Genomic DNA, 15,370 nt, shown 5'->3' on the forward strand with positions numbered 1-15,370 from the left:
CACTCCCCCCACCACCACCAAAATGTGTAAACTTGGGTATTTCACACTTTTACATCTGTTCTTCTCCAAAAATAAAAGCTGTTTATATTCAAGAAATTATGACTACAATACCAGTGCGAGTTACATCCTTAAAACACTCACAGAGAGAACATACATATTGTTCTGACCAAAAGTGTGTGTGCGATGTTCTTTCCCGGAGTAGCATCTGGGTATTAAGCTTCAGGGGAGCACGGTAGAGCTTTTGCTTATTTGTCCCCATGAAAAGAAAACTGAGTTCTCTCTGACTGGTGCCAGCGTTAGTAGTTTAAAGAAAAGAGAACAGAGGAGTGGCCTTTTAGGAAGAGCAAACACTTGGCTTTGACTTTATCAACCACACTTGAGTAAGACACCAGCACCAGAACCATCCAAACTCAGTTTCTGGCCTCTAAAAGAGTCAGTCTTATGAGTTCAATTGGAAAACTAGAGCGACTCCAAAGCTCAAAGGGCCATTTTACCCATGCAGATGGCTACAAAGTGGCCATGCTAAATTCACAGTTTCCTCAGAGCCTAAGATAGCACCACGACAGAAACAAAACTGTCCCAAACTTGGTCCTAGAAAGAACTTTTGGAATGACATAATTAATTCCCTGCCCCATGTAGAAAGTAACTAACATTCCTGACTAAAATGCTTGCACAGTGGGGTGCCTGGCTGGGTCAGCGGGTAGATCCTGTGACTCTTGATTTCCAGGTTGTGAATTCAAGCCCCATGTTGGATGTAGAGATTACCTAAAAATAAAATTTTAAGGAAATAAAATACAATACAATAAAATAAAATAAAATAAAATAAAATGCTTGCAGTTAGCTATTACTTTAATGACATTAAGGCCTCTTCTGAGAAAGTTGGATCTGTCCTCCGATTGTAATATTACAAAAAACTCAATCATCTTTAACTAGACATTTTTTATATCCAACCTAATGATGATTATCTAATATCTCTTTTCCCTTTAAAATAGGCCTTCTTGGGGTGCCTGGGTGGCTCAGTCGGTTAAGCCTCCGACTTCAGCTCAGATCACGATCTCTCCGTCCGTGAGTTCGAGCCCCGCATCTGGCTCTGGGCTGATGGCCCACAGCCTGGAGCCTGCTTCCGATTCTGTGTCTCCCTCTCTCTCTGCCCCTCCCCTGTTCATGCTCTGTCTCTCTCTGTCTCAAAAATAAATAAAACGTTAAAAAAAAAAATTTAAAATAGGCCTTCTACAATGGGAGTCTTTGAATTTGATTTTTTAAAAGCATCTTCCCAGCAGTAAGTATGAAATACAATTTTGATATATGCTCATTATCAAGTTGTATACAAAGTTACCTTAACAACCATAATGGTCACCAACCTCCCCCAAACAAAAAAACCATGTAGTATAAGCAGTGTGTTTATCTAAGAATTACAGATTAAAATAACAACACGGGACATCTTTGTAGATAGGTAAGAGATGTTTAGGGATTGTTACAAGGAAAGTCTGTAGGATTTCTCAGTAAGGGGATCCTTTAACTTCCTGCCTAGATTCCAAAAAGTCTATTTCATTTTTCAAGTTTCACAAAATAAACAACCCAAAGATTTCAGGCTTCAAACTAAGGTAGGGCTGAAAGAGCTGTGAATATGGATTCTTTTTTTTCAGCTTTTAGGCAAATGCCAGCACCTCCTGGGGCTTCAAACTGAATCCCCACAGGTCCAAAGGGAAAAACAGGAAATTAGCACCAAAAGGATGCTTCTTAGTCTTGGGACTGTGGCTTTCTATCCCCTGAATAAATATGCTAATAAATAAAATAAAATAAAATAAAATAAAATAAAATAAAATAAAATAAAAAACAGCAATGCAAAGAACAGTCCAGGATTATCGGGTGAAAGTTGTAGACTTTTGCACTTCAAGTATCTCCTGGTCTTACAAACAATTAAAATGCATATATTAGTGTGAAATATAAAATTCCATACTCCTAAAAGTATGTGTCTTCTACAATTTGAAGCCATACATCTTATGAAAACCTGGCAGTTACCTTATATAAATAAATCACTATTTTCTACTCTGCAACATTTTCAGGCAAACTCAAATTTCTGTGGATTTGCTGTTTCTCCCCCATTCATTAGACACCAAGGTCCATGAGGACAGCACTCACATGTGTCTTTGCTACCAAATTCTCAGCATGTAGCACAATGCTAGGCACATAGTAAGTATATGCTCAATTAATAGTTGTTGAATGAACGAATGCACCAGCATGAAAGACAAAAGAAAACTGTATTTTAAAAAATTAGGTCAGTGATTCCAAAACTCTAAAGTACATCAAATCACCTGGAGGGCTTCTTAATGCACAGGTTACCCAGCTCCATCCCCAGTTTCTGATCCAGGAGGCCAGAGAGGTAAAACCAAGAGATGAGCATGAGGCTACTAATTCAGGGAGCTCACTTTGAGAAACACCGTCTAGGTAGTTAACCTGTCAACCAGCTCTTAGAAAAATCACAATGCACAGGAAAACATTCACTGAAAGTCTACCAACTGCAGAATCCTCTACCGAGTAAGCCACGCAGGTACTGCTCCAAATGCTATCAAAATTGCCAACACAAGACATACGTGCAAGGGGATGATACACAGACACATGTCCAAAACAGCAAGAAATCATTAGTACAGTCAAACTAAAGATGTTTCATTTCTCCAGTGCATTTCTTTATGATGTATCCTACTGTGCAGTTTAATCTATTTTTCTCAGATGGAAATTACTAAACCGCAATGCATAGCAGTTCTTTCTTGCACGACCCCACTTCATTTCACTTACTAATGGGAGTTTCATCTGAGGCCAGGGCAGGAAATGCAGAGAGGGAGCCCATTTTAAAGCTTATTGATGTTGTTTATACTTTAGTGTATGTAAGGAGGAGAGCAATGATCAAGACTCAGTTCTTAATGATCAGAAAGGAAGCAGAGGCATTAATAAGATGCAAATTTAATCTAAACCGCCACCAGGTTTAACAAAAGGATACACAGAACAATCCAAGAGAATCCCGAACTCTAACTGTGACCATTGCGTAGCTTTGTAAATCATAGCTAGCATTAACTTTCAAAGGTATACGTTTCTCATGATGCTGTTCTAAATGTAAATGCATTTATATCCAGATCATAAGCAGAGAGGGTATCTAATTAGATAATGTCTGCAAGTACTTTGAAGATATTTAAAGTGCTCTATAAATGCTAATTATTATTATTATTATTATTATTATTATTATTATTTAAATACAGTTTTCAATTACTGCTTACAACCTATTCCACCCACCACACTGCCATAATTTGAATACAGGCAGCTAAAAAATAGAACAAAACAAAAAATCCTAGAAGTAGAAAAGATGAAATCATGTCCATATGAAGCTCTAGATTTTTACCAGTCATAAGTAATTTACAAGCATTTCAATTTTTTTTTAACGTTTATTTATTATTGAGAGACAGAGAGAGACAGAGCATGAGCATGGGAGGGTCAGAGGGAGGAGGAGACACAGAATCCAAAGCAGGTTCCAGGCTCCGAGCTGTCAGCACAGAGCCCGATGCGGGGCTCGAACTCCCAAACCGCAAGGTCATGACCTAAGCTGAAGTTGGACATTTAACCGATTGAGCCACCCAGGCGCCCCAATTTATAAGCATTTTAAATAGAGGGCTGGGATATCAAATCTAGTAAATCTAAGCAATTGCCCTCTGCAAAACAGACAAACCCAAAGTTGTGTCAATTTTCAGAATTTCTTACTTATAAACCTAGTGGAAAGCAGATTGTGGTCCAGAACACAAGGCTCTTTATTTACCCTTCTGGCTGCCAGCCGCATCTTCCATTTTCTCCACTGCAATCTTAAAATATCTACATCATTCTGAAAAAAGTATGACTCAAGATTTTGATTTTAATAATCATCAGACAGATAAAGGCTTGAGAATGGTCCTTCCTATAACATATCTTCTGACTCATCTTGCTAGCTTCTGCAATAATCACAAATTGAGTGGTCTCCCGTTCTTAAAAAATGGAAATCTTTGAGCCTGATTCCACATCTTCCAAACATACCTGTCAGATGATTTTCCAAAGAGAATGACAGATTAAATGTAAACATCCCTTATACACAGTGTACAAGAAAATTATTGCTAATCCCAAAAAGCTTCACATTTTAGGTTTTTATATTTTTAAGGCAAGAAAAAGAACAATTAACATATTCAAAGCTGACTTTGGTTCATTGAAAAACAAAATCACAAGGAAGAAATACCTTGGAAACAACACTCAAACACCATAAGCTCACCAAAGAGAGCTTGCGCCCAAATGAAAGACTTCTGGGAAACCTGTGAACTTTAGGAAGATAACACACCAGATAATTCTGAAGTCTTGACAAGGTCTGCAGGGCAAATAATGACCATGGGAGTCACAATGTGCAGTGGCTTTGGGGCAGGTCGGTTGTAAGTTCCGCCATTTTGTAGCTCTATGACTTTTGGTAAATACGATGATTTTTCTAAGCCTCCTGTGTTCATTTGTGAATGCTAAACGCCTACCTCACAGAAAATTTGGAGGTAATTTGACAATACCAAGAGCTTTATACACTTTTGTCATAAACTACACTTCTAAGAAGTTATTCTAAGGACACAGAGATGTACACAAAGACTTACGTATATTTATTGAAGCATTATTTACAAGACTTGAAAAGTTAGAAATAACCAGAAGCTTCATCAATAGGAATTGTTTAAATATTATCATTCATCCTCATGACAAAATGGTAAGCAGTCATTAAAAACATATAGTTAGAAATTTGAACACTAAATACTTAAAGAAATTTTAAGTAACATACTAATTTCTTTCTCTTTTTTTTAATTTGAGAGAGAGAGAGAGAATGCACGAGGGGGAGGGGCAAAGGGACAGAGAGAGAGAGAGAGAGAAAGAGAGAGAGAGAGAGAATATCTCAAGCAGAGTCCATACTCAGTGCAGAGCCTGACTCAGGGCTCAGTCCCAGGACCCAGGGATCAGGACCTGAGCCAAAATCAAGATGCTCAACTGACTGAGCCACCCAGGTGCCCCAGTTACATACTAATTTCTAAGCATGATAATAGGATTGTGGTTATGTATTTTTAAGAGTGTTTATCTTTTAGAGATGCATACTGAAATATTTACAAATGAAATGATATGATGCTTGAAAATAATACAGGGAGGAAGTGGACGGAGGTGTAGACAAAACAAGACTGGACACGAATGGATAATTGTTAAGTCGGGGCCTCATTCTACTATTCTATTTTAAATATCAAGGTATTTATTTATTTTTTTATTCAGATTAAATTCATACTCCATAAAAATTCACCCTTTTGAAGTGCACAAATGATTTTTTAATATGTTCACAGAGCTGAACAACCATCACTGTGGTCTAATTTTAAGACATTAGCAGGCATTCTCCACTTCTGCTCAAGCTGCAGAAATCCACTTTTCTTCTCTATAGGTTTGACTATAGATAAATGGAATCCTATACTATGTGGCCTTTTGTGTGTGGCTTCTTTCACTAGCATAATGTTCATCCATGTTGTAGCATGTATCAAAACTTTCTTTTATTGATGAATAATATTCCATTGTATGGATATACTACATTCCATTTATTCACCCATCAATTCATGGACATTTGGGTTGTTTCCACTCTTTTAAAAAAAATTAATGTTTGTTCATTTTTCAGAGACAGAGAGTGACGGGGGAGGGACAGAGAAAAAGGAAGACACAGAATCCAAAGCAGGCTCCAGGCTCTGAGCTGTCAACACATAGCCTGACTTGGGGCTTGAATCCATGAACCGTGAGATCATGACCTGAGCTGAAGTTGGACACTTAACCCACTGAGTCACCCAGGCACCCTGGGGTTGTTTTCACTTTTTGGCTAGTATGAATAATGATGCTACAAACAGGGGTACCTGGGTGGCTCAGTTGGTTAAGCATCTGACTCTTGGTTTCAGCTCAGGTCATGGTCTCGAGGTTAGTGAGTTCAAGCCCCACATCTGGCTCTGTGGTGCAGAGCCTGCTTGGGATTCTCTCCATCTGCCCCTCCTCCACACCCATGCACATTCTCTCTCGCTCTCTCTCTCAAAATAAATAAATAAACTTAAAAACATAAAGAATAAATTTTGAAAAATGCTACAAACATTTGTGTACAAGTTTTTGTTTGGATATACGTTTTCAATTCTCTTGGGTATATATACCTAGGAGTGGAATTGCTGGGTTACATGGTAACTCTATTATTCAACATTCTGAGGAACTGCCAACCTCTTCTACAAAGTGGCTGTAATGTATGAGCATTCCAATATTCCTTCCGATTTTATGTAACTTTAAAATCCCCCCATGACAAAGAATTTTTAAAATTATGTTATAGAAAAACATTAACAACATGCAAAAAGGGTGATTGTTAAGTTTAAAACACAGGTTGCAGGGGCACCTGGCTGGCTCAGTCAGTAGGGTATGTGACTCTTGATCTTGATGCCATTATTCCGAGCCCCACATTGGGTATAGAGTTGACTTTAAAAACCAATAAATAGATAGTGGGTGATGGGCATTGAGGAGGGCACCTGTTGGGATGAGCACTAGGTGTTGTATGGAAACCAACTTGACCATAAATTATATTTAATATAAAAAAATAATTAAATAAATAAATAGAAACAAACAAACAAATAAAAGCAGCAAACAAGTGAAAACACATTTTTAAAAAAACAGCTTGCAGATAATATAGACAACATGATCTTAATTTTTAAAGCTATCCACTTAGCAATGCACAGAAAAGAACTACTAAGCCATATACCAAAAGGAGCCCTGGAGCCCCGAAGGTAATCCTGGTGGGGAGTCTTAAGAAAAATCAAATATATGCACTGCCTTCGTGAAGTTTACTATCTAGTAGTGGATATAATCCAGGTCAGAAAGTTCTGAGTGTGAGGTCAGTTCTGAAAGGGTTTACAAGTGGAATGGATAACTTCTTTCTGAGAGAAATCAGAGGAAATTTGGTGGAAAAGGTGGCATTTGAATGTTTACTGTTAAGGTAGTAGATACAGAAAAGGAATACAGTAAAACCTTGGGTTGCGAGCATAATTCGTTCCGGAAACATGCTCTCCAAGCATGCTCATCCAAAGCACTCGTATATCAAAGCAAATTTCAAGAACCATTGGCTCAGTTGTGGTCATGTGACATTCGACATCTCCTACCACTCGTACTGCAAGACATCGCTCGTTTACCAAGTTAAAATTTATTTGAAATGTTTGCTTGTCTTGTGGAACACTTGCAGCACAAGTTACTGACACTCCGAGGTTTTACAGTATAAGGTACAGCACCCCCTAAAGAGCATCCATGGGGAGAAGGAAGCTGTTCTCTGAGGCAGGAGTAAAGCATTGGTCATCAGAATTGCAGCGCATGGTGGGAGGCCCAGCTGAATTATAGCTGGTCTTACTGCTACACTAAAGAGTTTAGTCTTTGGTCTGTAGACTGTGAGGAGTCAGGGAAGGTCGTGAATAAGAAATACCCAGACTGAAAATGTGCTGTTCGAAGAGTAATGTCACTGCAGTGTATGTAGAGACTAGTCAGGAGAAGGCTGATGGTAGAGACGCAGGAGGGAAGTCTCGTCATGGATGATGCCCAGGGCACAGTCACCTCAGTGGTTGTAGGGAGGAAAGGAGCAAACGGCCGCATGCAATGGATAGCAAGGAAAGATGTTTAAGATTGGGGTGAAATAAAATGTGTTCTGAGAATTTCAAGGCACCCCCTTGAGACAACTGGAGAACAGCCGAGGCATGTAAAAAGCAGAAAGCGAATCATCTTTCTCTAGAGGGAAATAAACTTCCAACCAGAATGAAAGAAATTACAAGCGGAATTCATCCAACATTTTCTATTTAAGTCCTCCCTCTCTCTCCTCTAGGAACCTTATATTTATATGAGCAGAATAACATTTCATTCAAAAAATATCACCCAGATTTTCTTGGAATTCTCAGCACACTGCTAGTTCAGGCCCTGTTCTCAGACAGCTACTTCCCCCACAGATATGGTAGAACCAATTTGACATAAAAGCAACTTTCAGACACAAATTATCCCAAATTCTCTCAGAAACACAGACTCAGAGACTGGTTGTGCTCAGCTGGGCATGGCGGCCATGATTCAATCACAGTAGCTCAAAACTGGGTGGACTGGAGAACTGTACCCCTGAAGAAAGGAACGGTGTAGAACAACAAGGACATGAAGACTAATACCAAGGCAGAAACACAGGAAGACTCAAAATGACAAGGTTTCAAAGAGCCTTACAGATAAGGCAGTGGGAAATGTGATATTTTCATGAAGGAAAAATGTTAGGTGTTCTTTCTTCAACAAAATATTCCATGACTTCCTAAGTGGACAATTAGGCAAACAGCAAACCATGACTTATGTTAGCTTTTTTACTAAGATTCAGAACACTGAAAATGATTACGCATATTTCTCTGATGTTCTGATAACTCCCACTACACCCTGTTTTATTATGAGGCAATGTCATGGCAAAGAAAACACCTGTTTAATATCTCTAAAAAACAGCAAATATATCTAATTAAAAAACTACTCTGCTGTTATTGTTTTTGAGACACTGTTATCTTATCAATTCTTTCAACTTTGCTAAACTGTCATTTAAGACCAAATTTAACTAAGTGCTCTGGGATAAGGAATTAATAATGTTTCAAGATTTCCTTAATCCCCATGAGACCTCTGGCCAGGTTTTAAATACTGGACTAGTATTGTATCATTTCAGGTGGCCACTCCCCTCCCAAATACACAAACTTTGAAAAGGCACACGCAAGGGGTGCCTGGATGTCTCAGTTGGTGGAGAGACCGACTCCGGCTCAGGTCATGATCTCACAGTTCATTGGTTTGAGTCCTGCGCCAGGCTCTGTGCTGACAACTCAGAGCCTAGAGTCTGCTTCAAATCTGTCTCCCTCTCTCCCCCTCCCCTGCTCATACACACACTCTCAATCTCTCAGAAATAAACATTAAAAAATTAAAAAAAGAAAGTAAAGACACAGACATAATAAATGTGGCTTTATTTAAACAATGTTTAATCCACAAAGAAGGGAAAAAGTTAAAAAAAGAAAAAAAAAGAAGAAAGTTTTAATGAATAATGCTGATACCTGGTACTGGTTTAGAAATACACCAGGGGCACCTGGCTGGCTCAGTCCTTAGGGCATGTGACTCTTGATCTCAGGATTGTGAGTTTGGGCCCCATATCTGGTGTAGAGATTACTTAAAACTAAAATCTTAAAAAAAAAAAAAAAGGAGTGAATGCTGATATTGGGGCAAAGGTCAACCCAGGCCAGCAGAGTAACATATAAGGTCATGTTGACACATATAAAGGAAAAGCTACTTTTAAAAGATGCAGGACCTTCTGATATCTTTTTCTCAGAGCCATTTTCAATTAGGTGCAATCACTGAGATGAAATGTTGGTAGAATCAAGTTTCCTATAAAATTCTATTTAATCATGGAATAGTATATTTGTGTAGAGCATTACATTACGGTTTTATTTTCAAATAAAGCACTGCCATAAATACTTTGATTGTTAAAACCAGCATATGAGAAAGGCAAGCAGTTGAGATCATTCCCATTTTTAAATTAATTACGGTTCCAGGACTTACCCAGAGTCACAGAACCAATAAGACATGGACATAGAATGCAGTACTCACTCCACTCCATTCACCAACTCATTCATGTATTCACCTGTTTATGCAACTAACTGCAACGACAGATTCAAAAATGGGCAAGGCATAACCTCTGGCCTCATGGAGCCCACAGTTTATTAAGCTGGCAGAAAAACATCCCAATGCCATTTATAACACAAGAACAAAAAGTGCAGTGGGAAAGATGCATGTGAGTCTTCCAGATGAGGTCAGTTCTTAAATCTATAGGTCTTAACAGACAAAGAAATAGCTAGGCCTGGAAGGCAATGAGGGGCAGGGGGAAAGACAAGCAGAGGTCATCTAATTCTGTTCAAATAGAAAACTGAGTGTGAGTCCTGGCAGAAACATAGTGTATGAAGTCAGCAGAGGCCAATCTTGGCCTTGAACGCCTTCCTCTGTGGGCCAAACTAAGGACAGCCAAGGTGCTCAGACTCAGATATATGCTAATCTTCAAAAAGCTTTCTGGCTGATCTCACCTCATATGTAATAAAGCCTACCGGTGGCAAATTTCATTTCTTTTAATACTGTGATGTCTTGAAGGGAGAATGACTCAAGCCATGAGTTTGAATGAGTAGATTGTTTTCTGTAGCCTATGTATGTATACACATATTGCATACACCCACATGGATAGTTTATAACCATAACACTATATATGAGTATCCACATAGATTATGCAAAACATACATAAAATTCTACAAACCTCACATGGAGAGACATCTGAATAATGTGTGTATCTAGACTGACCCCATGGGAGATATTCAGATGGAGACGGGTTACAGAGAGAGGGTACTATGCAGGACAACCATCTGTCCTAGATGATTCAGTCATTTGCCAGCAGAGGAAGAATTGAAGGGGGGGGGGGGAGTTACAAAATGAAATCTAAAGGTATCTTAATGCTCCACGGTTTTATGTATTATGACTTTACCTGCATGAAGCAGTTTCTTTATTCTCGATAAATAAAATTCCATGACTCCGGTGAAATAATTCCTCTCTGCCATTTTTTTTGTGCTCAGGCAGAAAATGTATTATTGATTTCTGATTCAGCCACAGACAATGTGACTTAGAGAAAGGAGCACTGAATGAGAAGTCAGGAAACCTAGATTCTCTCCCCAAACCACCGTTTTCCCCTTCCTCACCCCCACCCCAGCAGAGAGGGGGCTGTGTGACCTTGGGCAATGACTACAGTCTCTGGGCTTCAGCTTGGTATTAAATGAAAGGAATGGGTAGGTGTTCTCTAATTCTCTTCCAGCTCTTAATCTATGAAACCATCCCCCTCCCCAAACACTTAGTTTATCTCCAGAGCTCTAAAAATCAAGACTCATAAAAGTGGATTCAGATCATCTCTTTTTTAGCCAAAGAAGATCCTGTTTTATCTTATTTTTTAAAACCATCCAAATCTTGCATAATTCAAATGATCAGTGCTGTCACTGGTTGCTCTGGTTTAAATTATGCATTGTTGCTATTTGGGGAGAATGTAGACTAGGTCCAGTCTGGGATCACTGGCTGAGAACAATAAGCCCCCAAAGTGAGAAGGATAAAGGCCTCTCCAGACAGGATCTGCTTTTAATGCACGGAGCTCAGGGTTTACAAAAAGAGCATTGATTGTGTACATTAAAGACCCACCGAAACAGCAAGGGATTGGTAAGGCTGCAGCAAATTCTCCTAGATGTCACTGACCTTGGCTGCATTTCAGGGGTCAGGCATTCCCCATAAGGTTCTCAGCAGGCTGGCTTTCCTGAGGGGTTAGGAACAAATGAGACCTCTCATCCAGATAAACCCACCTCTCCTAATTTGAGAAGACAGAAATTATCTGCCCTCTGATTTGTGGAGATCACCTGTGTAGGCTTTGGACTCAACAGCCAGCCTACACACCTCACCCCCTACAAGGCGGGTCCTACACCCCAGCCCTCCCGGGTGCAATTGTCTCCACATCAGCATGTAAGTCCTCTAGCCAGCAGTTCCCATCTCTAGAGCTGGCCTTAGCCCTCCCTCATTCCACACCTCCTACAGGCAGAAATACAGGGGCAAAGCACTAAGCCCAGGCCACAAAGAGCAATTTCAGGGAATCCTGCAAAGATATCTTTTCAAAATACAGATCTCTGGAGCACAGGCCTCCCATGTGTGAATCACACTCCAGGCAGGACGGTGAGCCCTCGTGGTTCCTTACAAGCCTGCAGGCTCTGTGTGCTCGTATCTCAGAAAAGCTTCCCCAGAAAAAGCCCACAAGGGACACCTCTGACCAAGCCCAACTTAAAAATCGCATCAGAGCCCTTTCCATTAGAGGAGCAGTGTTGAGATTCTAGCTCAGGAAAACCACAAGCCTTGCCCATTGTTCAGATTCCTTCCCCATACCCCCCACCCCACCCCCTACTGGGCTTTTGCCACTTTCCCCTACCCGGTAGTCTGGGCCATCCATCCACCTGATTAACCCGCTGGCAGTAACTCCCAGTGCAGAAAGTAGGGCAAATGAACATGCACAGTCTGTAAAGCAGGAAATCACAGACTTAGCCAAAGCACCCACCCAGTTACCAACCCCCACCCCCAGCTGCCCAGGGGGCAGCGGTTTCTGAATGTGGCATTTCTGTGCCAGGAAATAGACAGCTTACTGTAATATCACATGAATGAGCTTTTGCTGCCCAACTATCAAAAAAGCTATTTGAAATGGCATCTCTGTTCCTTCTCAACCCCTGGACGGCCTTGCAGAAACCCTCACCTCTTGGAAGAATTAAGAAGGGGAAGGGAAGTTAAAAAGAGGAGGATTCATGAGACTAAATAAAAAGTACCACTTTGACAGTAAAGGTAGCTCTTTAAAATAACTGTAGAGAAGGAGGTACTGTCAGGAGAAGTAATGAAGATTCAGGTCTGTAATCCCAAGATTTAGCATCAGTCTAACAATGTATGCCTCAGGAGGGCGTGTGAACTTCCAAGCTTCACCCATCCTGTGTGTCTGTGTTGAGACCCACCATCAATTCTATCTCACCATCCTCCATGCTTCAAGTATACATGCTGTGGCTTTTTTTTTTTTTTTTTTAATTCCTGGTTCAGGAGAGGAAGAAGCCATCCTTAATTGGTGTCCAATCCTCATCCCCCTCTGCTGCCGCCACCCACACCCCTCACCTCCTTTTCCGCAGGCAGCATCTAATTAAAATGGCAAGAAAGCTCTGCCCCCTTCCCCGATAGAGTGTGTTGGGATTCAGAGGTGGGGGTGGGGAGGCGTCGAGGCTACCGTGGGATTCCTGGTATTCTGATCTCAAAACAACAGCAAAATGGATTCTATAGCAGTGATGTCTTAGTCAATACAATGAAAAGGCGTCTGAGGCGATTCACGCGAAGGTAAACGCAAACCAGTGGGCCTGGAGGGACGTAGATGCTCTCTACAAAGGACTGGCCGCGCGCGCGCGCGCGAACACACACACACACATCCACACACACACATACACACACACACACACACACACACACACACACACACACACACACACACTCACGGGAGTTCCGGTCTGACTGGGGGAAAGCAGAGAACACATCCTTCCACCTGCTTAAGTTCAACCATAAAACTGAAATGTCAGAGCCACAAAGTCAGAAAGCACAGGCAGGTCTAAGTTAAACCATAAATAAAGGTGACTGGCAGACTGGCATTGAAGAGAGCGCGGAGAGGCAGTCGGGGCTCAGAAGGAGGAAAGGGGCTAGAGGAGGCAGTTGCCATCTACAAGACCAGCACAGCAATAGCTGCCCCCGTGGAGCGGCAGGTTCGGCTTCGTGGGGAGAGTCAGGCTCACAATGTCATCTTGCAGGTAGCTGGGAAAAGTGAGTGGCCAGTGCTTCTATTCACGCTGCTGTTACTCTCTTTGCAGAAAGGGGCAGTGGGGTCTCGCGCCTTGGCACCAGACGACCGTCTGGGGCTTGTGTGCACACACCACGCGCGCGCATGCACACACACACACACACACACACACACACACACACGAGCCTTTCATTTTAAGGCTCTTACGCTGGTCTAAGATGAAACTGGCATTAGCTCCACTGGTTCTCTGGGGAGCTTCGGCCACAACCAAAGGAGGACACGTATTGCACAGCTTTGAGAGGAGTCTTAGCCAAGAGCACCTCGGCGGACCCCGAATCAAAACCAGAAGCCAGGTTATCTCCGCGTCGCATTCTCCCTCTGCCCAGTAGCCCCTGCCCGGGTTCACGCACCGAGCCCGTTCACCCCGAAACAAACCGCTGGGAAGAAATCAGAAAACATGTTCTACTCACCCTCAGAGCCGAGAGATCGATTTCATCCAGGCTACGAGCCGGGGAGTCGCTCGCCATGTCTACTTCTTCGCGGGAGAAATGGTCCAAAACCACCCTGAAGCTTCTCCCTTGGAAATTCCACCTTGGTCTATTTTACTCGCGTCCTCATGCGGGTGTCGCGCCAGAGGCCCCGGGCCCAGCCTCCCCAGCCCACCCCGGCCCCACAGCACCCGATCCCGATCCCCCGCGCGTCGATCCTCCGGGTCAGGGAGCCCAACCTGCGCTGATCTCCAAGCCCGGAGCCGCGGTGCGTGTGGGCTGCGCGCCCTGCTCAGCTAAGGGCGCTGGGGCTGCGTGGGTGTATTTAAATGGGACATGCTTCTTTGCTTGTGCGTGGATGGCGGCTGCATTGGCTGTTATAATGAGACACATCAACTCCTCCACTCTGCTGGGGGGTGGGGGTGGAGAACCACACAGAACTGTCTATCACCGCTTCCTGGGAGGAGTAAAGGGGGGGGGGGGTGGAAGGCGGAGGAGGCGTGGTCTCCGACTGGGGAGAGGCCGCGCTTCCTGACCCGGTCCCTCTGCACCAGCGTGGTTGGGGGAAGGGCGCGCACCCTTTCCGCCCAAGCTTTTGCAGGCTAATCTGGATGGATCTGAAAAGCTGTTCCTGGACCCTGCCGTGCTTATCGTAGGGGCAAAGGGGCTTTATTTTGTGTGTCCAATTCGTGCACTGCAGCACAATGGCCCTCAATCGCATTGGGGGGGGGGGGGGTTCGGTTCGGTTCAAATGCTCTAGCGCTGAAAAAAATCCAGAAGGAAAAAAAAAAAAAAAGAGTGACGGCCTCCCTCCTCCATTAATTATTTGTGGGGCTGGAGTAACGCGGGCTGGTGCAACCGGTGCATATAAGGACTTGTGTGCAGGGAAGGGGATCCGCCTCCAGGCGCGGAACGAATGGGGGAGAAGCGCACTCGTACCCTGCTCTCCAGTGATTTGCAATGGGGGCGGGTGGGTCAGCCAGCGACCCCCGGGATCCCGGAAGGCGGGTCTCGAGGGCCGGTCACTCGCGGGTCAAGGGCTAGGAAGGTTTACCAGAAGCGGGAAAACGGACATCTGAGTTCCTTGTTGGCATCGCCACACCCAGGACTTGCCCGTACCGCAATTCCCCACGGAAACGACCGAATTGAAACGAGAAGCTTTTTCTCTGGGTGCAAGAGCTGAATGCTTCAGGTAACTCCAAAGGGAACACGGGGTAAGGCAGCACTCGCCGCCTCAGGACGCTGCATTTCCCTTTCAGGCAGCGTTTTCGTGGCTGACCTACTCAGACTGATGGAGAAAGTTTAGCTGGTGGGTGAGATGTAACATACAAAATGCACCGGGTGAGAGCGATTTCGCTCCACCCGCTTTCTCATTTCAAGGCTGAACGTTTACAGTGGTAAACATGATATTCCGTAATCA

General features: G+C 42.8%; 1 protein-coding gene across 8 annotated transcripts in view; it reads right to left on the reverse strand.

The window, feature by feature from the left end:
- Window positions 1–14,391, reverse strand: part of TNIK (TRAF2 and NCK interacting kinase) — a 405,908-nt gene extending 391,517 nt beyond the window's left edge. For 3 of the 8 annotated variants that reach the window (XM_086674715.1, XM_086674714.1, XM_086674713.1), the window contains exon 1: window positions 13,933–14,387. In XM_086674715.1, the coding sequence (XP_086530841.1) occupies window positions 13,933–13,989 (57 nt within the window). In that variant the 5' untranslated portion in view covers window positions 13,990–14,387. Of the gene's footprint in view, window positions 1–13,932 lie in introns of all 8 variants that reach the window. The other 5 variants (XM_086674712.1, XM_086674710.1, XM_086674716.1 and 2 more) reach the window with 4 other exon arrangements.
- Window positions 14,392–15,370: the final 979 nt, after the last annotated feature.

This window comes from Puma concolor, chromosome C2 (assembly GCF_028749965.1).
Source record: "Puma concolor isolate L17-30 chromosome C2, mPumCon1.1.hap2, whole genome shotgun sequence".
Classification (NCBI taxonomy): Eukaryota; Metazoa; Chordata; class Mammalia; order Carnivora; family Felidae; genus Puma; species Puma concolor.